The sequence below is a fragment of the Apostichopus japonicus genome, chromosome 10, assembly GCF_037975245.1.
Source record: "Apostichopus japonicus isolate 1M-3 chromosome 10, ASM3797524v1, whole genome shotgun sequence".
Taxonomy (NCBI): Eukaryota; Metazoa; Echinodermata; class Holothuroidea; order Aspidochirotida; family Stichopodidae; genus Apostichopus; species Apostichopus japonicus.
In genome coordinates this window covers 917,740-938,765 of record NC_092570.1, presented here as the reverse complement: position 1 = coordinate 938,765, position 21,026 = coordinate 917,740, and the positions used below count along the sequence as shown (strand labels likewise).

General features: G+C 37.3%; 2 protein-coding genes across 6 annotated transcripts in view; one reads left to right on the top strand and one right to left on the bottom strand.

The window, feature by feature from the left end:
* Nucleotides 1-4,166, top strand: part of LOC139975249 (uncharacterized) — an 89,128-nt gene extending 84,962 nt beyond the window's left edge. For all 4 annotated transcript variants that reach the window (XM_071982997.1, XM_071982999.1, XM_071982998.1 and 1 more), the window contains one exon: nucleotides 239-4,166. In XM_071982997.1, coding sequence (XP_071839098.1) covers nucleotides 239-488 — 250 coding nt within the window. In that variant the 3' untranslated portion in view covers nucleotides 489-4,166. The remainder of the gene's footprint in view (nucleotides 1-238) is intronic.
* A 4,027-nt stretch (nucleotides 4,167-8,193) lies between these two features.
* Nucleotides 8,194-20,263, bottom strand: LOC139975248 (monocarboxylate transporter 12-like). 2 transcript variants are annotated; one of them, XM_071982993.1, is made up of 6 exons: nucleotides 19,671-20,263; nucleotides 18,862-19,076; nucleotides 14,302-14,415; nucleotides 13,744-13,884; nucleotides 11,361-12,488; nucleotides 8,194-10,336 (listed from the first exon to the last, which is right to left on the bottom strand). In XM_071982993.1, the coding sequence occupies exons 2-6, from the start codon at nucleotides 18,995-18,997 to the stop codon at nucleotides 10,068-10,070; spliced, it is 1,788 nt and encodes a 595-aa protein (XP_071839094.1). In that variant the 5' UTR covers nucleotides 18,998-19,076; nucleotides 19,671-20,263; the 3' UTR covers nucleotides 8,194-10,067. The 2 variants fall into 2 exon arrangements, with proteins under 2 accessions (XP_071839094.1, XP_071839095.1); XM_071982994.1 differs by having other exon boundaries at nucleotides 19,706-20,263.
* Between the last annotated feature and the right edge of the window lie 763 nt (nucleotides 20,264-21,026).

Below are 21,026 nucleotides of genomic sequence, written 5' to 3'. Positions count from 1 at the left end.
AGTAGAAAGTTTGTTTCCATATACCAAGGCTCTCTATAAAAATTTCAGTTTCCAACTATGTGGTTCAAGATCTATGTGCCAAGCCTAGTTGTGGTATATTGTCCTCTGTAACATTTGTTTATATCTATTGTGTAACCAGTTTCTTAAACAACATTTATATCTATATATTCATTATTCATATTTATGTTTGTATTTATATTTATATTTCTTTGCTTAAATCTTTCGTCTCCCTCCAAAGGTTTTCAAATTGGCTGCTTCTGAGTGACGTTTTACAGAGGTTAGACATGAGACGACCAGACTTCCTCTACAACCATCGAGACGTCACAGTGTACAGCATAACCAGAGAGGAAATGGAGAGCTCGGCGATGTTAGGACCGAACCTTCTGTCCGGCATTTTGGAAAGAAACTTGGGGAAGACTATAGAACTGGTTGAACTAGATGATCATATATGCAGGGTCCTAGGTTCAGATGTAGAGTTGGTTAAATAACGGAGATTTCCTCCGAGCAATTAGAGGAACCCCTATAGAGACAGACAAAGAAAGTACTGAACTGTAATATCAAGTTTATTATAAGATTGAAAAGTAAAAAGCACTTTATATTATGTATAGATAGCAAAAGAAACCTTTATTCGGGTTTATTCAAGAGGTCATTTTATTTTGGTTTTGTTCTGTGCCGTACACTTTATCGGTACAAGATGTTACGTGTAAATATGTACAGTCACTGGATTACACTGATAGGAATATTATGAAAGTATTAATAGTTAGGTATCAATATTTCACGGGACCAACGAATCGCTCCGAAATATCGCTGCAAAGGAGAATCGCGCAAGGCAGCAGCTGTGCGAAAGAAAATAAAACCACATTGGCTCTTTTATGTTTTTCAATTAAGGGACATTTCCTTTTCTTTTGGAGGGTCTCTCAAAATATGTATATTTAGATTTTTATTTTTGTTCCCATAAAATGCCAGAAGCCATTCAACTTTTCTTTGACATATGAATGTGCCAACCCGGTTCAGAGAGTGAGTGAGGTAATGGTGGTCAAAATGGGGGAACTACCTTCCTGAAAATGTGTACAGAGAGTAGAGTTCAGTGTCCAATGATGTCATGGTCGAGCTCATGCCAATGAAAATAACACTGGGGTTTTCTTTTTTCTTCATTTAACTACACATGCTGCTTAATCAGACAGAAATATTTATATTCAGATACCACTCAATATCTACATCATTTATACTGAACTGGTACCTCCAGCAAGATCATGAGCATCGAACTGGTGCCTTTGGGTAGATCATAGACATCTGACTGGTGCAATCAGATAAATTAGGGGACTGTCAGACTGGTGCCTTCAGCTAAATTATGTCTCTTATCAGGTGGTAAAGTTAAAAAAAATAATAAAAGATGCTTTACTCAATGAGGAGATGACCCTTGTTCCTGTAAAACGATCATAAAAGTTTGACCTTAGATATGGAAGGAAACATTTTTCTGTTGTGACATTGAAATCCACAAGCACCATGTCGCTCAGTTTGAGACTTACAGGGAGACCTGATTGACCTCTGACCTCAGTCAACAATTATGAAATTTGTCACATATCCTCTCAGCAAGGGTGTTTTACTATGTGTTACTCCAATTGGCAGTTGAAATGTACGTCGCTTTCACTAATGTCATTGGTGTAAATTATTCACAGCATGCAGTTCAAACCCATTATTATAAGATGATTGTGTTTTACAGATCACAACTTTTTTTTGAGGCAAGACATTGGAGTTTGCGTTACTGTTGATTGATGTTCTTACACTTTGGATACAGCTTTTAACGATGATCATGTTTTTAATATTATTTCAACAATTGGGTTATTGCTTTCAGGACTCAAAAATAAGTTCACTGTTACACGTCCACATATTAGTAAAAGTTTTCTGTTCTGCATGGCCAAGTCACAATAGCTCACTGTTCAACATTACTAGCACAAGTTACGTGCAGTGGATGGTCCATAATTCATCTGCCAACGTTCCCAAAAATCACTTCATACATTTTTCTTTTTAATGTAGTTGGTCTTGATTCTCATTTTTCTTATTCCCGAACACTTGAAATGGCAAATATATAATAATCTGACCAGGTCCTGCTCTCTGCTGCTGCTGTACACAAAGTTGTATCTTTTGTAGTATAGTAATTCTGGGATAGGCGTCATTGTGTGTTACACTCATTCACCCTGTCAAGTCAATTTACGTTCCGAAGTAAAATAATGCGAGGTGCAACAGTACCATGTTTAGTGGTGGTGGTGGTGGGGGGGTGGGGGTGACACTACACGTGATAATACTAGGTTTAAAAGCACTGTTAGGCTGCTCGCTGGCTTCATTCTAAAAGATCACATGATCTCAGTACTAGATTCTGATTGGTCGCTCAAAATGCCATAATAATACATGGTTGTTTATGTCACTGTTACGTGAGGAATTGTTCAGAAGTAAATTTATTTTTGACTTTTAAAAAAAGAAAATTATTTCTACATAAACACATTAAAATTACAGAAGATGTTAGGTTTCAAACCGTATCTTTGAATCTTACATTATCATGGATCGCCATAAGGTATTGACGGTAAATTGATTTTTATTCCCCTGTTGATTTGTCATATTATTTTTCTGTAATATTAAACCAAACGATTTTATTAATCCTCATTAATCCAAAGTATTAAAATTTTTCTGGTATTCTTACTTTTTTTTTTTACAAAAATGCTTTCTAGTTTGTTGTGTATTCCTAATTTGCATCTTATTGTCCCTTCTGTTAACTGCAAAGTGACGATAAAAGGCATTTCCAATAACAGTATTACTTTCATTTGGTAAAAAATCAAAACACTTATAAATAACTTACAATAGTTCGTGGGTATTTGCATGATTTTTCTTTATTCAAGATTTTTATAAACTCCACAAAAATGTGAAGTCTAACACAGTGTCATAACCATTGTCAAATTGTTTCACGTATGTGCCTGCAGTTAATTTGAATTCAGTGGCATTTTCAGAAGTTTCTGGGTTGATAGAATATGTTTGGCGGGGGGGGGGGGGGCTGATATGTGTGTTAGGGTTAAGGGGTATGCATTATGGAGTGGTAGAAATTATCTCTCTGTATGTGCTAGTATATAAAGAATACTAAATGTTATTGTTATCCGGTTAAGATATTGTCTCCAATGTTAGAGTGCGAACTGTCCAACTTCATTTATCAACAGTTTTTTCTTTAACTTGTTTGATTCATGAATCACTTATTGTCTTTGATGAAAAATTGTTATTTCAAAAAGTCTTCAAAAACAGGGCTCGAATTAATCAAGGGCGCCGATGCGAAAATTGCCATTTACCGTAATACCATTCAATATCATCTGTTAACGGCTGCAACCAATGTTGTGCCCCATTTTATCTAGTTGCCGTGCCCCTTTCAATCCAGTTTCCGTGCCCCTTCAATCAAGTTGCCGTCTGTGCTCTCATAACAATCATTCAACTTCTATATCAAACCCAAGTCAGTGTTGAAATCTTTATCTGAAACTCCATCGATATTTGTACCAGAGAAAACAGCTATTAAAACAACCCCTCGGTTAGGGTAGAAATGTATAGGTTTTACAAATGATCTCATCATTCCTGACTTGTGTCATTTCTGTATTTTGTTTTTTCTCTTTGAAAAAAAATGCAAGAACTTGGTGCCCTTTCAAATGTTTCAATAATTGTCTTGGTGCCCATTTCAAAGCTGCACAATTGCAGTGGTGAATTGTCAATTTCTGCCTTGTCCTGACAAAAACTTACTTTGCACTTATCGATCCTTCTGTCCTGTTCAAAAGTGTACTTGTTGAAGAACATATAATTAACCCTCGACCAACGAAGTGGTAGCAGTTAAAATAAGGGTTAAGGGGGGGGGGGGGGGTGTTGGTGGGCTAACGGGGCAACTGTAGAAAACAATTATCTGTTTTCGTTCTGTTTTTATACATACATTTATCATAACTGGAAGCTATTTGGATGTAAAAATGTGTTACCTAAGGAGCCAGGGATAGAAAGATAAAGAGAAAAAGTTTGATTAACGAGGGTTTGAAGACTTCCTTCTTTGTTCTTGACAAATTGGTATAATTTTGAGTTATATGAAAACATCTATTTGAGCACAAAGAATGTTACGAAAATACACACAAAAACAACAAAGAAAAACAGCAACTTTTTATGATCTTTTTTATTTCGTTCTTTTGTTGATATCATTTAATTAAAGCCACTTATAGCAGCTTCCCACTAAATTGTCCAAGAGAGGATTCAGGATTTTCAAAGGACAGAGTGAGGCCCTTGGGTGCTGGGGGGGGGGGGGTTGCGGGGCTGGGGATCACCAGGGAAATAAAATAAAACTTTGGACCGTAAATGTGCATTCTGAAATATTTAGTCTAAAAATAAGGTTTATATGTGGGGTTTTGAATTAAATGTATTGTTTTATGGTAGTATTTGCAGCAAAAACAAGGCTTTTCCAAAGAAGTGAGACATTGCCATGTAATTGAAGGTAATATCTTCGAATAGTCAGAACGACATTTTGTTTGATCTTATCCAGAATCCCATCACCTTTCTAACAATAAGATGAATAGAGCAGATAGTGATCGTATAATGTGTAACGTTAAACCTCATACTCTAGGTAACGAGTTAGTGATATTTAACTGCCTAATATAGTAAGTAATTCATATGGGTCGGGGGGGGGGGGGTTATGATTTGGGCAGTAGAACTCACAAGTGAGCACTTTCGCTTTTATCCTTCAAAAGGTGTTGCGTGAAAACCAGGTTTGGCCCCTGGGGATGTCTCACTCTGGTCCCTACTTCTCATCAACCCTGCACAAAAGTGATAGATTGCAGATGATTTTAGGCAGGGTACCATTCTCCCCACCCCCTCCCTCTCACCGTCCAACCCCCATCCATATTCACTGTGCAAGCATACATTAATACACACAGCTGAGAAAGTCGGTGTTCGTTTCCATCAATTTCACTTAAGATTCTCATACACAGATTCACTGAAATCGAAGGCTGCTGCTTTAACTTAGTGACCCGAATTTCTCCCTCCTTCCCCCCCCCCCCCCGGAACAAAAGACGGAAGCAATCCCCAAATATGGATTTAATATACCAAACAATTCATCTAACCAATTCAAAGAGAAACCTAACCGATCGTATATTTTTTCCTTCATGATCATGTAAAGATTTCCAGCTGAGTGTGTTACTCGTCACCTGTGCCGTTGGAGATGAAGAGAAAAGCTGTGCAAACAGATGGAGGTCCTATTTCAACAGTGAGAGGAAAGCATGAAAACAACTTGAGAAGCAAGAAATATGAAATGAACATTGCCAAGCTTCAAGGAAACATACCTAAGTTTAGAAGTCATCTTGGCTTCATCTTGTCATTGTTGGAAAGTAACCAAGAACAAGGACGAAAACAGATGCAGGTTATACGCTTTTATCCTTATTTGGAATATATATATAACTTTTGCGCTGATTAACCCAAAGTGGGGGCAAAGTTCTAGGAAACATCACCAACTGCTGCTCCATGGGAGATAGTTTGCACAACAGATTCAAGTGGTTTCGACGATATAAATTAGTGGAAGCGAAAAGCAAAAGTATTTTAAAGTGTTTGTATTTTCCATATACGATCTCGCGCAATGTATAGGTATACCTGAGTACAAAATGTATTGTTGGTTTGCTAGGTATACCATGTAACATTTTATCTGAGGAAAGGAGGACGATGTTGTCGCGGGATGGTGGAGGGGTCTTAGTTTAAGGGTTTCTCCCCACCCCCCCTATATACTATATCAATCAATATTCAATTCAAATTTAGTTCTTATATTATCGTACAGAAAAAACCCACTACAGTAGACAAATAGGACACTGCATTATATGTAAAACAGAAATATTGTTAACGGGCTATAGTGACGATAAAGAAGAATAAACATAAAACACAAACAAAGAAGTTTCATTTCAACAAAGATATTGAGAATTTATAGACAAAAGAAAACTGAAAAGAGAGGGAAAAGAGAGGAACAGAGAACTAAGAAAGAGATAGATAGAGATGAGCGAGGAACGCATTACTGAAAACAATCACATTAACATGAGAAAGAAGAGATTAACATGAGAAAGAAGAGATTAACATGAGAAAGAAGAGATTAACATGAGAAAGAAGAGATTAACATGAGAAAGAAGAGATTAACATGAGAAAGAAGAGATTAACATGAGAAAGAAGAGATTAACATGAGAAGGACAGGAATGTAACTACCTTACATATAAGTGCTTACAAGTTCTGCCATCAGTTTCCTTTTCAAAAGAATTACGTTACTTAGGAGTTTGAAGAGAAGAATAAAGGGACTGCCACAAGGTGAAGCAGTAGTAATTGAGGAGTAATTTATCATACTGAGTAATATGCCGAGTTACTGTATATTTGGAAACACTGGTATGGCTCACATCTTGGAACTTATTGTTACAATAGTAATAAATAAAACAGCACTGAATGCAGTAGGAATCTTACTGATCATGAGCAAATTACTCTCCTTGTACAGAATACAAGTATAGGATAACGAGAGCTGGTCTATATATGAGTAAGTAGCTTAAATTAATCTACTTTACAGGATTTTATGTGGTCTGAAGTATGATCCGTTAGTTGTAACATAAATCTCAAAGGCGTACCTTAGCTTGAAGTAAATAAATAAATAACATATTTGAACCATTGTAGCTTTGGGAGGAACCTCCCTTAATACGTGATAAAAAGTACAAATAATATACTTCACCCGAGAAATACAAAGATTTGTGATATAGTTCACCCAAGAAAGCTCATCATATATTGTTAGTCCTCTAAATTCTTCCTGCTATGCCATCTGTTTATTGTTAGCTCATCGGAAACAATCTGATCGCAACTAGAGTGGATTTTATCATAAGAATGAAAGATTGTTTAACTTTACCTCAAGACAGGGTAAGTTTATTGGAGACAAACCAATGTTTCAGTTGTCGGAGGGGCTGGCCCCTTGGCAAGTAACTTTTTGCAATCATAAAAATGAAAGACATTGGTATCATCCGATAAACGGCGAGTGGAAACGTTGGGTACCACATTGTGCACATAATTGACGTAGATGAAGAACAGAAAGGGTGCTGAGGATCCCCCGCATTAGTTCTCCACAACGGCAGGGTCACCCTTCTTGAACGAAGGGATATCTCACTGATTTCAGGGTAACTTCCACTGAGAAACACATTACTGTGTATATATGCGAGGGCATACAGGATTAACGTGACTTAATTGCGGGCTTAATAAGCTTGGAAACAATTCCATTCATGCCTTGAGCCTTACTATAGATTGTAAGAGAATTAACATGACGTAAGATTTTCACTGTCGAAAACGGTGAAGGTAACAAAGTTTGGGGTCCAGGGGATCCAAAGTAGCCTACTGCATGCAATGGACTTACACTAGTGACAGTAGAAGACAAGTATGTTTATTTTACTTGGTTTATTGTATTTCCTACAAACGTATCATGAGTAAAAGCATTCGCTATACTCGGATTACCTGTATGTGTTGTAGGATACGACAGTTATACAGATGATGACTGGGTCTTCCCTATTTAAAAGCAAAATGAGACAGTACTACAATGTCAATTACAAGTTGCTATACATATGCGATGTTAACATCTGTACTAGTGTGGTTGATTTCATGGCGTGCGGATCCAGGGGGGGGGGGGTATGGGGTGTAGCCTACCCACCCACCCACTCCCATTTTTGTAAACTCTGCACAAAAGAGGAAGAGGTTTGGCATGTAGACCTATAATTAAAGACCTCATTTAAAGCCTAAATATGCCTCAAATATACTATTTCACGCCTAAGATATTAATTTTGCTGGGGAGGACCACCCCCCCAGACCCTAGCTGCTACTTTGGGGTTGTCCTCAGGGCAACAACCCTGCATTTGAATAATCCTGGGTCAGACCTTGTTCATATCTGGCAATGCATTATGGTATTGGTTGCCCGAATAGCTATTACTACATACAATAAATTGATCTTAATAATATTTTATATTACAGCTATATTAGGCTAGTTCTGTCATAATGGGACTGACAATTTATTTTTAATTAACAGGTTTTCCAGCCAACTGCTGTGTATATAGGCCTTTGCTTATTCGTGTAAACAATATGAAGTTACTGTTATAAACAAAGATCGCCAAGAAAAATGAATGAGGCACATACCAGAGTTCAAGTTGTAAAATGTATTTGAATGTTTCTACCCAAGGTAAAATGCCTTCTTCAATTACAACCGTTTGTGTTATTTGAATCCCAATACACAAAACAAAAAATGTAAATTGCTCATTAGCTCACTGATTTAGCACACACACGCACACACATGCTATACAATATATATTATGATGAAAAAATATATATTTCTTGCTTTCACTGAACCAAAATCCGAACCCAAAAGGCAAACTCATTTAGTGAATCCTTACCACACTTCATGGTAACAACTAACATGATGATCTTTAAATTATGATAATTATTGACAGCAATGTTCACGCTGTAATGTGGACCTACATATCAAGTATATCTAAGCTTTACAAGGTTGCCATTATTTGACCTCAAATGACCATTGACCTTCCCCCAAAACAATAGGAGAAGTGGATCTGATGTCACACATATCAAGTTTACATGATACATACAAACCGATTCATAATGTACTATCAATGGAAATTATTCGAGAGAAAATGAGGGATATAAGGAGCAAAAAGTTCGTAAAATGAAGTAGAAAATATTTAGACCTTGGCAGAGGGAGGCCTGTCCTTCAGTAGTAATTATTAATGTCATGACAAAAGAAAACATTCACATAATAAGCCATATGTGCCAAATAACATATCTTCAAATATTTGGGATAGAAAAAAAATCCATCATTTGGGGTAGAAGGAAAATAGTTTCTACAACTAATGCATGTCAGATTAAATTAAAAAATTGAAGGAAATTTTCTAAGAAGATTATTTAAATTGTCCATGATGTTGCTTTTAATTTCCATTCAACAAGGTATCATTTACTTCCTTTCCCCTTAAATACATAAAACTATAGGAAATATTTCTATGGAAAGCCTTTTTATCAGAATGAATTGGTAGATAAATATGGCAACAAGATAAAAGTCTAAACTATAGCTGGATTAATATTATGTTGGAAGGCATTTACAGTAAATGTTATTAATATTTAATTACTTAATATTTAATTAATGTTTTCTCAATAAAACGATTGTAATAGATAAAACAAAAGGTTTGCTTTGCATGCTCATGAAGTAATAATTACAAATTCCTTTGGTATCTAGCAAGTTTGAGGTAGTGGCAAGCACTAAGGGTGGGGGGGGGGGGGGAGAATCATGTCCCCTACCACCTATCATCAGCAAGGGGAGATGATTTAGAAGGGGGCAAGGGTTCAGCCGGGGGATATTTACATTCGGGAAAGACCACTGTTACAAGTGTGCACCCCTTCAACATCACACAAACAGTCAAATGTACAATCTTACGTATAGTTCTACTTATAGAGCTGTGTTTTAGTATTAATAAGCCTTAAAATGTATACAATTTGACATTTCAATTTTACCTGGTGGAGGGCCCCAACATGAGAGTTGGCTTCTATGACCCCAGGCCTTACCCCCTCCTTTATAAAAGTCTTAAATCTTCCTTCAATGTTCATGATCCTACTGTAATCAGTCAGATTCCTCTCTTACAAATTTTGACCATTTTAAATATCAATATTTTGAAACTCCTATGTTAGCATTGCATGAAAAATTCACATAGTTAATGAGAATATGGTCCTCTTCCATTATTTCAAAGTCAATTTTCACCTGGGTTAGCTTTTTTTAACAGAATTCCGAGTTTTCCTTGCCAATTCCCAATTACAAGGCCAAATCAACTTTAAAAAAAAAAAAAAAAATATTTCAAGTTTTAAATATCCTGAATTTGCATTAATTGCTGATTGCTACTTGCAGGTCATAGATAAACGATTATGAGATTGTCGCTTTTGGAAATTTATTTAACTGATGTGACGGGAGAAGACATAGTTTAACCACAGCTCACCACGTAATACTAACATGCTCACACTGAGCTCTCCATACAAGAAATAGGACGGACACTTTGAGCGGCCTTGGTGTCCTCCTCCTTGATGCTGTGTCTTTGTGGTGATTTCTTTGGTGTATCAAGAGAATCATCTTTAATTATAGAACTATTCCTGCTTGCTCTTCTACTGGATGGCAGTTTCTTGGTCAGGGCCTTTCCAAGAAACACCACAAATATGATGAGGAGAAGGTCACATCCAGCGATGTAGAAAGAGATGCTGTAGTTACCATAATGGTCAAAGACGTAACCTGAGAAGTATTGAAAAAAATATTTAAAAAATTTAATGTTTTCCAAAAAGAGTGAAGTGCAAGTACCCTTGATAAAGCTATATAAAAGTTTATATTTATGGCAAATAAATTAATGGTAATGGGGACCACAAAGATAAGTAATTCAAATTACTATTAAGCACACAGGATCTCAGAGAACTCAATTTGACAAATGAAATAGCTGCCATGAATTGTTGACTGATTTGACTGACTCTAGACACCTGCTTCCCATATTTTGTCCTTGAAGCCCTGTGTTGTGTGCAAAGGGGGGTGGGGGGCATAATTCTAAGGGGGCAAGTGTCCCCTCCCCAGTGCAAGTACCTTTTAGAAAACAGCTTTGATTTCAATGACAAATAAGCCATGGTAATAAAGACCCACAACGGTACATTGTAAGTCAACTTCTACCACATATTGTCACCTACACGCATTCTGCAGTGCTTCATTTGTAAAAGTAGACATGTGACTCTCCCATCATATCACCTGACAGATTTGACATCAAACCTTACATCTAGACCACTGCCTCCTGATCTGTATCTGTGTCGACCCACATTGCCATTTTCCGAGGTTAGTTGCAAACCCACCAATTCTAAAGGTTAATGCATACGTCAATGCTGATTGATGATGATTGATTGATGATTTAACTGCATATCGACTGATTTGATTGCCATCGATTGCAATTGATTTGACATTGACTAAAACTTATCCAACAACCCATACACACATATTTATCAAAATGTGGAATCACTGTGTGACAAGTCACTATGTGACAGGGAGGAAGTTTTGGGTAACCTGGGTATCTTGGTAACCTGTTTTTTGGGTCACAACACATAGTTTTGAAAGTGTGGCTCTAGACAGTCATATGTAAAGTCATCTGATATTCTCAAGTACACACTGGCAATTTGAGAATACCTCTGCCAATTAGTTAATACACCACACAGCACAGGTTGCATTTGAAATGATGAAGTAAAAATCAATATTTTTTAAATTTGCAAGTATAAATACTCACCCATGGTAAAAATGCCTGCTACAGAACCCATCCCATTGAACAGCATCAAGATGCCCAACGCACTGGCCATCACCTTCTGTCCCACAAGTTCCCGAGACACCATGGCCAGCATGGGATTGGCAACTCCGCTGGCTAACCCAAACAGACCCGCACAGACAAAGGAGCCGACAATCGAATGTGTAAAGGGAGTGATGAAGCTACTGACAGAGCACACCAAGCAGGACAGACAAAAGAATTTCAGAGGAGTGATGATCCCTAGATCGACGACCAGACCATTCGTGAGTCTCGCTGTCAGGCTACAGACTCCCAACACCGTCATGAGCAGTGAGGCCTCCAGCTCCGGTATTCCCAAGTCTTGTATAGCACGTGGAATAAAATAGTATAAACAGGAGGAATAACCAAACCCGAACATCATCACGGCTAAGGCGAAGCATGCAAAGTTTGGATGCTTCCAGAGAATGTTAACACCGACGATTGACGCAGCTTCTCCAAAAGATTTAGCAATGTTTGAAAGGCACTTATGTTGAGCCGGTTGTGTGTCCGTAATGTCTTCCTCGATTGGGAGACCTTCACTAGGTAATTCTGCAAATATACTTGTGGTTTCCACTTCGAATCTCACAGATGATTGCCTTCTGGTCGGGCTAGACTGATTCTGTGCCTCCTCCGCCTTTTGTCCGCCGAGACTGTCCGCTGGGGCACTGGGGTTGGCTGAATCGCTCGACTTACTCTCAAACACATCATCGTTGACTTTATTATATAACTGCACAGATCTTTCAGTAGTTCTGTCACTCTTTAGCACACTACTAACTGGTTTCTGTATTCCTGACTCGTTTCCAGAGGCAGGCACAGACGAGTATTTTGAGGCTTTGTTTTTAAGGCTGTAGATTTCTGCTGCACCAGGCTTCATAAGTAGCCCACATGCACAGACGTTGAGTAAGACAGTTCCATAGATCAATAAGGCTCCCTGCCAGGCGTAAAGTTCAAACAGAAACTGGAAGAGTGGTGGAATGGACATGATACCAACACCAACCCCTGCGTACTGCAAACCGTTAGCAATGCCAAAATGAACCTGGAAATTGAAACCAATCACTGAAATAGCTGCAGGAAGGGCAAGGCCACACCCAAAACCTGGAAACAAGTACAAAATTAAGAAGAAATAAATAAATGAAAAAATAAGAGCAGTTATTACTAAGACTATAATCTTTCAATGTTATTTGTGGTCTCATTTTTTACCACATTCACAACATGACCAGTAATTGTAAGATAAATCTCTCCTCTACAAGGTCGGACCAAGCTTCCCTTTTAAAACTTGTCACAAATTATTGTCAAAATAATTGAACGTTACTTGTCAGTCCCAGTTATTTCTTGTGGCTATAACTAAAGTTGTAAATGATGCCCAAATAACTATTATGCAGGCAAAAGTGGGCAATTCTTCCTGGACGGACTGCTCGATTGGTCATAGGCCGATGAATTTGTTGAAATCTTTGAAACATATCTTCTCATGTGTTTGCTGTGCTGACTAGTGTTGTACACATCTGACTCCATTACCCAGTGTCGATAATGTGAAACTAGTATTCAGTTACATTAACAGGTTTAACTTTCACATTACTTCTGAGCTAGCTTGAAGCAGTACAGCCACAGTACGTCAAACTTTAAGACTCCTGAGCCGTAAAACAAATGCCAATCAGGTTGATTGACTCATGTCTTCACCTTTATTAAAGGCACTGAAGACTCGCCCCAAACCACGTGCCGCGCTCTGAAAAAGTTAACTGTCCGTTGCTTGCAAATAAGGTTTTCTACGTTGTCGCTACAAAATGCAAACAGTAATGAAACGTGATACCTTGTTATCTTTTATCTAGACCATGTCCATCGCTGCTATGTACACTGTGCTGTGGGTATTGACCGCAGCTGTATGTACTGACTGTACACTAGTGTCTAATTACCGACGGTAGCAAGCTGTGTGTGTATTTTCTGGGATCAATGGTGGTGTCTAACACTTCTGTTACACCTCAATCGAAACTAGGTCAGATTACCGGCATGAGACGTTTCTTTGTGCGCGAGTCTTCACACCCTTTAAGAAACAATTGTACAGGCTGACTATGAGTGTGATGTTGAATTAACAGTATAACACGAGAACGTCAAGCAAAGGTATAGTACCATACCACCAGACTTCAATGCAAGTATTTGCAGCGCAAATGCACTGTTTCTAGTTTTAAACATGTTCAGTTCTTACAAGAATCTCCTTAGCCAATGAGCTTTAGCTGTACAGTATGTATTGTGCTGTACCATGAATGATATGCAGCTGTATTTATGCACTTACCTTAGTTTCAGGAGAATAATCTACCACAATAAAAGTAAAGCTTTCTACATAAATTAAAGTTACCTGTGAGTGATATAGTGATATATAAATGCCACAACTCCTCAGAGAACGATGCAGCAATCATTGAGACTGATGCCAAAAGCCCTCCACAGACCACCACGGGACGACAGCCAATTTGTCGAGTTAAAGCACCAGAAACAACGCCTGCAAAGACACACACATAAAAAAAAATAATTAAAAACAGAGAAGTTACATCTAGGAATACACTTTGCAGGTTAATTGAATGGACTTAATAATAATAATAATAATTTTGGTAGAATTTTCAAACCATTGAAAACAAGTTAAGCTGCTGGAGGGAATATGTTTGCAGCACTTCTGACATTTGCCACATTTATATGTGAATGTGTTTGTGTGGGCCTAACGTGGTAAAACAAATCTAGAGAACTATTGAAATAGACTAACACACCACAAAATTCCACTCTAAGACTCCTTTCGTCATTTTCTTTGGGGACTCATGGATGTCTTCCATACCAATTACTTCAATTTCCATATTATTTCCTTTTGGTGTCAAGATTACTTAACCCTGAATTTCATTTTACAGTATATAATGTTCATACTCACTGATAGAACAAGCTGAGAAGGTTAGACAGCTACCTATCCAACTAATGTCAGTGGCTGATGCGCCAAAGTAGTTCTGTAATTCAACGAAGGTTACACCCATACCTTGCACCAGACCTGCAGGAGATAAATGTTCGATCTGAAAATATTTTCCTAAGATCAAAAGTGAATGCGAAAGAGATTGTGATATAAACGGTCAGTGGTATAGCCCAAATCAAGTTTGTACGGGTGGGGGAGAGGGGGGGGGGCAATAGGCAAACACAACCAATGTCTTAATAGCTATTGTCTATCATTTTTGCTATGATTTTGTACGCATATCTAATGAAAAGAGTAATTTTATTCTGTGATCTGTACCCTTCATTGTCATGTTCTTATATATGAAGACACATTGAAAATGTGACAGTAAACGTTCCAAGCGTAAAGAAAAACAACATCAGAACAGCTGAAATATTATACAGACACCTATAGCATGTAAACAGTAGTGTGAAGGACTGTGTAATTCCTCATAACACAGGAAATTGACCCAACATAGATTTCCACATTAGTCATTAAGTTATTACCCAAAAGATAATAATTAAAGTTGCACTAGTTTGGTTGTGAAGTTTAAAACTGTCATTATGGAGACATAAATTGATAAAGTTAATTGTAAACTTGTAAATCAGTTTCGAATATTACCTTCTATTGTTAAAATGATGACAGCTTTTTTAAGATTATAAATCATTATTTTTCTTCTTCGTTTTTCTTTTGAATAACACAGAAAGCAAAACCAAGGAATATTCAGACTGGACTGAATGTATTATAGCTGCATATTGAGTCAAGAGTTAAACAGAAAGCTAGAAATGCACAATCTGCATATTTCAGCACCTACCACAAGTGGTCAACTGATGAAGTGTAAGTAATATAGAACCTTTCATTATAGATGTGAATTAGATAACGTTAGTTCAATATATTTGAATAAGTGAAGGATTTAGGAGACAATCTCATCAGCTTTAATTAACCCAGCAGTAACTACAGTAAGTTCATGGGGGTTTGGAGGATCATTCATTAACATTCTGGTTGCAAACACATGACATTATTACTCAGGACCAGTACTACTTTTGACAATTTCTCCCTTTATAATCATGTCATATAAGCAATTAATTATACAAAAAGAAATATCTCCCTATAAAAAATGAAAATAGGTATTCTTTCAACTCAATTCTAACCTCATTTCAAATGGTTATGTGGCATGTAGTGTGGACTAGAGGGACAACATATAGACCCCTATGCCGCCCCCCTCCCCCATCCCATTGTAAATTATTGGTATACATACATGTAGCCTTCACAACACGGTACAGAAACTGTATTAAATTAATGGTACCCTTTTACGAAACATTTAGCATATCTTTAACAGGATGGCAGAACCACTGAATATTCAAACTTTTTATATCTTGAAAGCAGACTATAACATATGTTCTGTACGGTAACACCAAACAATGTTATACAGCACTGCAGTGTCAAACCAAATTAAGTACAAAAACATGTTAATTTCCAACCAGGCTTCTCAATTCTTGGCACAAGACCAATTATATAAATTGGATTGATAAGGTTTAATAAATCTTTAAGTATATACCGATAATATGATAGATAATATTGCTATGAAGTACCCATGATATCTATATGTGGGTCTGTTGCCAAGTTTGCCTATACACAGCTGGGAGACATTAAGTGCAGCTGTTTGAGATAGTCAAACTCTTGTCAAGTGACAGCAAGCAAGTTTCACAAATAGATATTCTTTCTGATCACAAAACAGCAGCTATTTTTTTAAAGATATTTCTGGCAGTCAACAAGTGTATATTTGGCTTCGTAATCACAGACTCATAGGTATTATACTTTTTAAGATAAAGCACCCAGGAAAGAACCTGGGCATGAAAAACCAAACAACCGAACCCTTGTATTGGGACTGTGACTGTGTGATCATCGTCAGGTGTATATCACGATTCCCCTCGAAAGGGAACAGATACTACACCTGATCTCAGCAAAAAGGCATAGGTATTATAAGAGCTCTATGCTTTATCCTTCAAAAGATATCAAATATGAACGGATCTAGACAACAGGTTCCCTATTTAGCAAGATCATTCTCAAGACATGCTGAACATTTACACTGTGCGATGGTGGCAAATCTGTGCAACAATAAACTTTGGATAAGGCAAAATGGATATACACATGCACTATTGACTGGGTTTTGAGGACTAAAATAGTTGAAATATTGTATCAATTTACTAGTGTCCTCACAGAAGGACTACAAGAAACATGCATAGTTTTGATTATCTTTCATGAGAAGACATGGGGTGGTATAGAACTCAGAACAATATTAATGAAAGTAGTTTTCCACAATTTTGTAGTTGCTTTACTCCCTTAAAAACCCTCTCCCAAGTAATCCCCCCCCTCTCGAAAGTAACCCTCTTGCCCCTCTCTCTCCAAAGTAATCCTCTCCCCCTCCTCAAGTTACCCTCCCCCCCCCCCTTTCATTTCATAATGTTCAACTGACGATATTGTGGCTAGGATATAACTCTGATACAGGGCTCACTACACTTACCTAACATACCATGGATGTTATATTATTGATAACATTAGGTCAGATAAATGTCATAAGCAATGGATAATTCATATCATGTTACTGATAAGATGCTATCACTTGGTAACAATTCCTGTTTAAACTGTACAGGAACTGTAGCTAACATCACTGCTGTTTGACTCATCACACAAACAATGGAGTGACGGTGACTTTCACTGGGACACAGTACATCTTTCCTACCACTGGCTGATTTATTGACCTTTGTCAAGTAGACATTGAATCAGGCTTTGTGTGTAGTACTCTACCATGTCCTATGAATATCCACTCCTACTACTACATGTCCTAGTCATATGTCCTAGTCATCAGACACTGTATAGAACTATACATGTGCGCATGTAATGCATGCATTTTTAGATCCTCCTGCAAGCAAGAACTCGCGAAGAAGCCATCATTGGCTTATCAAAGCCGCAAGCTGACCGAAGTCAGTCTCTTATAGATTCATATTTAACGTCCATGATTATGAATTGTCAATTGTCAACAAGTCTGTAACTGGACTCCATACATTAATCTTGGAGTGACTTGAAGTATTGCAGAATAAATGAAACTTGATTTCCCCTATTAAAAAAGTATCATGTCATACTTTTATGAAGTATTACTCAATTGGTTTACTTAATTCCTCGCTGGTTACAATATTTATCTACCTCACTTCCTTCTTATTACAGACATGGTGTCTTGACACTGGACTAAATGTCAGATGCCAGTTAACAAATGGTTATTAATAGTCTTACGTATGGGGCTGTAGCACTCAATATCTGATTCAGTTTCAAAATACATCCCGTACTGGCAAATTGGAAAGTTTTAGCATGCTTAAATATCACTAGAAAAAAGAAAAGTATAAATTCCTAGCAGTTCTGATCCTCCAAATTATTTCCATATAAAGCAGAGCGGTCAATTAGACATATCAATGTCTTTGAGTATGACATTAAAATGTTTCACACCCAGCATTTGTGACCATTATTTGACTATCTAGCATATTTTTAATATTGACTAAAGTGACTTGTTTTGACAATCAATTTCTCTTAGTTCTAGGATGAATAGTTTGTAAAATAAATCCATTGAGAATATTCACAATATTCAATTGAGCATAGGTATGATACATGCATTGCACCGATATGTAGAGTAAAAGGTAATTTTAAAGGTTTACAGTCTTGTTCAAGGACAAGGCCCCTCTAACACGACTTTACAACACTTAACACCTGGTCATTGGTAACATGTCACACCCAGACACCTAAGTGTGCACAATTTAAAAAAATCCCTCCTGGGGCACTACAGTGCATCACATCTACATGTCCCCTGGGAGACTTCCTGTAGGAAGCAGCCACAAACCAGCGCACGCAACAATATTTACAAGTTACCTCGCAAGTCCCCATTAATACACCTGGGTGAAGAGAGGCAATGGAGATAATGTGCCTTGCCCAAGGACACAACGTAAGGATCTGGCCAGGATTCGAACCTGCAAACCTTAGATAACAAGTCCACTGCCTTAACCACTTGACCACAATACTCTGCCTATGAGTAGCGATGCTAAGCCTACCAGCAAGTTGAATGAGATCCTGTGTGCTTACATATATACAGTACAGCAAAGTAATGCAAGGTTATTCAGTATTCAGTATTCACTGTGATTATGTGTGCCAGATGGAAAGTATGTACACTTATGCCCTTTAGTGATGTACTGCTGTTCTTAATGGTTCAATGAATATGTTTTATAAGTTCCGACAGATATTAAAAGAGCCATCTATAGACCATTTTTAAAGTTTATGCACAATTCTCTGCAGCAACTGGAAACCGTAACCAATTTTACTGTACTTTTCAATTACAGAAGCTATTGGAATTATGATATATACTATATTTCATGAAATATTTGCATCAATAATTTTCTTTACTACTAAAACTCTGAAATAAAATAAGTGGCTTGGAAATTTAAGACCTCTTACAGCCTCACTTACCTGCACATAACATCTGGCAAACAAAGGCTCCAAGAACGAGGAGCCATGCTTTGCCGCCATCTTTCACTGGGATAGCTCTTTCAATATCCCCGATCTTAATTGACACCTGGGATACCCTGGAGGGTCGGTGAGGCATTGTCTTAAACTTAATAGTAATGCCTCTGGCTTGCCTGGACAGAATTGTTCTTCCAAAGACAGGAAACTTCTCATGATATCTACAAAAATATTATGTAGGTGAAAATCATTTTAAAATGGTAAGGACTATAACTGTTGCTTATTTGTAGCCTACAGTCAAATCAGGATAAGAAAATGCATCCTTTTAAATGTATTGCATTAACTCTAGCCATACATTTGGTGCCATGAAGGTATGATCAACCAATTTGATTTAACTAACACAAAATGCACAGATCTCAACTACAAGGTAAAACACACTCGATGGATCAAACTAATTCAATTTTGGAGGTCTTTAATATAGCAGAGAATAAGTGCAGTATTAACAAACACTGATTATTATCAACGTGTTCCAAATTCTACAAATCAAACAGTCCACCCTATTCTAGACTTACAATTCAATCTGTGCCTCTTCTGGCATATTAAAAACTTGTACAGTAAAGATGAGCGCAGATGATTTAAGACTTCGCCTCACAAAGTATTCATACAACAATAGGATTTGTAAGGTCAACAACTAACATCCTGAATATACCAGCTCATAAAAACACTTGGGGTCATTACAAAAAGAAACGATTAGCAATCAATGTACTATCGTTAGATTGCCTTAGTAAATGATTAATTGTATCATGTAGTCTAACCTATTTTAAAATAAAGACATGTAGCCGGAAAATACCGGAAAAACTGAAGTTACTAGGCCCATTCGGTAGTTGACAATACGCCTCGCACGTTGTAACTCGCTTCTCGATTCGCCGGTAATGGAATATCAACTTGCCACGATCAAGTTTGACAACTTTCCAAGGCCCAATATTGAGAGCAAGCTATAATATCTTTGTTGTCAAGATACCGCCACCTGAAGTAGTACGTTGTAAACAGAATCCGTTACATTAAATCATGTTTACTCTGCAAGTGTTTCTATATTCATGCTCCTATATTCATGCTCCTGCAGAACACGTCCAAGGGTCAAGCCAAATCATACCTAACGTTTGATTAAAAGAGAGTTAGGCAAATAGCCAAGATATTAACGATGTCTTTTATGACATGTGGTTGAAACGTCCAGACACAACAAGCAGACGATGATACAAACAAGGATTGAGACAAAATAGCGGCAGTTGAACTATGCTCTATCTCCTGGGCAGTGATGACTAAGGCACGGACAAGGACTAACCACTAAAACCATTTTTGAACAACATGTAGGCTAGCACAGTGTACACCTATACTGAAACTACTTGCCCTTCGTGTGTGAAAAGCAACGCAATACCACAAAGCAATATCAATTGCGCAATAAAAACAATGTCATGTGACAAACAGCTGTCCTGTTTCTATGCGGTATTTCTACGGTACTGTACAGGGGTCATTGGGAGATGAATCTAGGTTGACCGCAAATCTGTTTAAAGTACCGAAAACTGGTCATAATTGGTCAAAGGTTTGTTTTGCAGTATTTCTGGTACTACAACTGGTACGAAAAAATGACAAAGAGTTGTACCACGAACATTAATTTAAATACACAAGTTAAATCATGGAAAAACAATCTCGTTAAATTTTACTTACACTGAGACAATTTCGCCCCATTTTCCAACTTCTCAAAAGCGGGAAGCGAATTTAAGATATCCGGAACTCGAGATATCTTAATTAGAATTTCAGATATTTCGAAATGAATATTAAGTAGCCCAATTAGAATGTATGATATTTGAAATAGCCCACAACTTCAGATAACTGAAATTCCGTATAAAACGTCTTTCCCTATTGACGGTTATACTGACACAAATAGATGGGTATAGAACACACTGGCAAAGTATAACTGGTTCAAATACCGGTTCTAGCGACAGTTTCTTATCTTTCAAAAGCTACTTTCTGTTTATAATTTTCTTTTGCATTTAAGAAAAAACACGCAAATTAACTACCACATACTTAAAGCAATTAATATTTAATATTATGGTCATATATTGTGTGCCTTTAATGTGTTTTTTATCTTAGTTTTTTTTTATGTTTTCTTT

Excerpts from the sequence above, each read along its gene's own strand:
- LOC139975248 (XM_071982993.1), bottom strand. The coding sequence starts at position 18,997 with ATGCCTCACCGACCCTCCAGGGTATCCCAGGTGTCAATTAAGATCGGG. Across the intron at positions 14,416-18,861 it reads TTGCCAGATGTTATGTGCAG|GTCTGGTGCAAGGTATGGGT; the intron begins GTAAGTGAGGCT and ends TATCTCCTGCAG. Across the intron at positions 10,337-11,360 it reads AGCAGGCATTTTTACCATGG|GTTACGTCTTTGACCATTAT; the intron begins GTGAGTATTTAT and ends AATACTTCTCAG.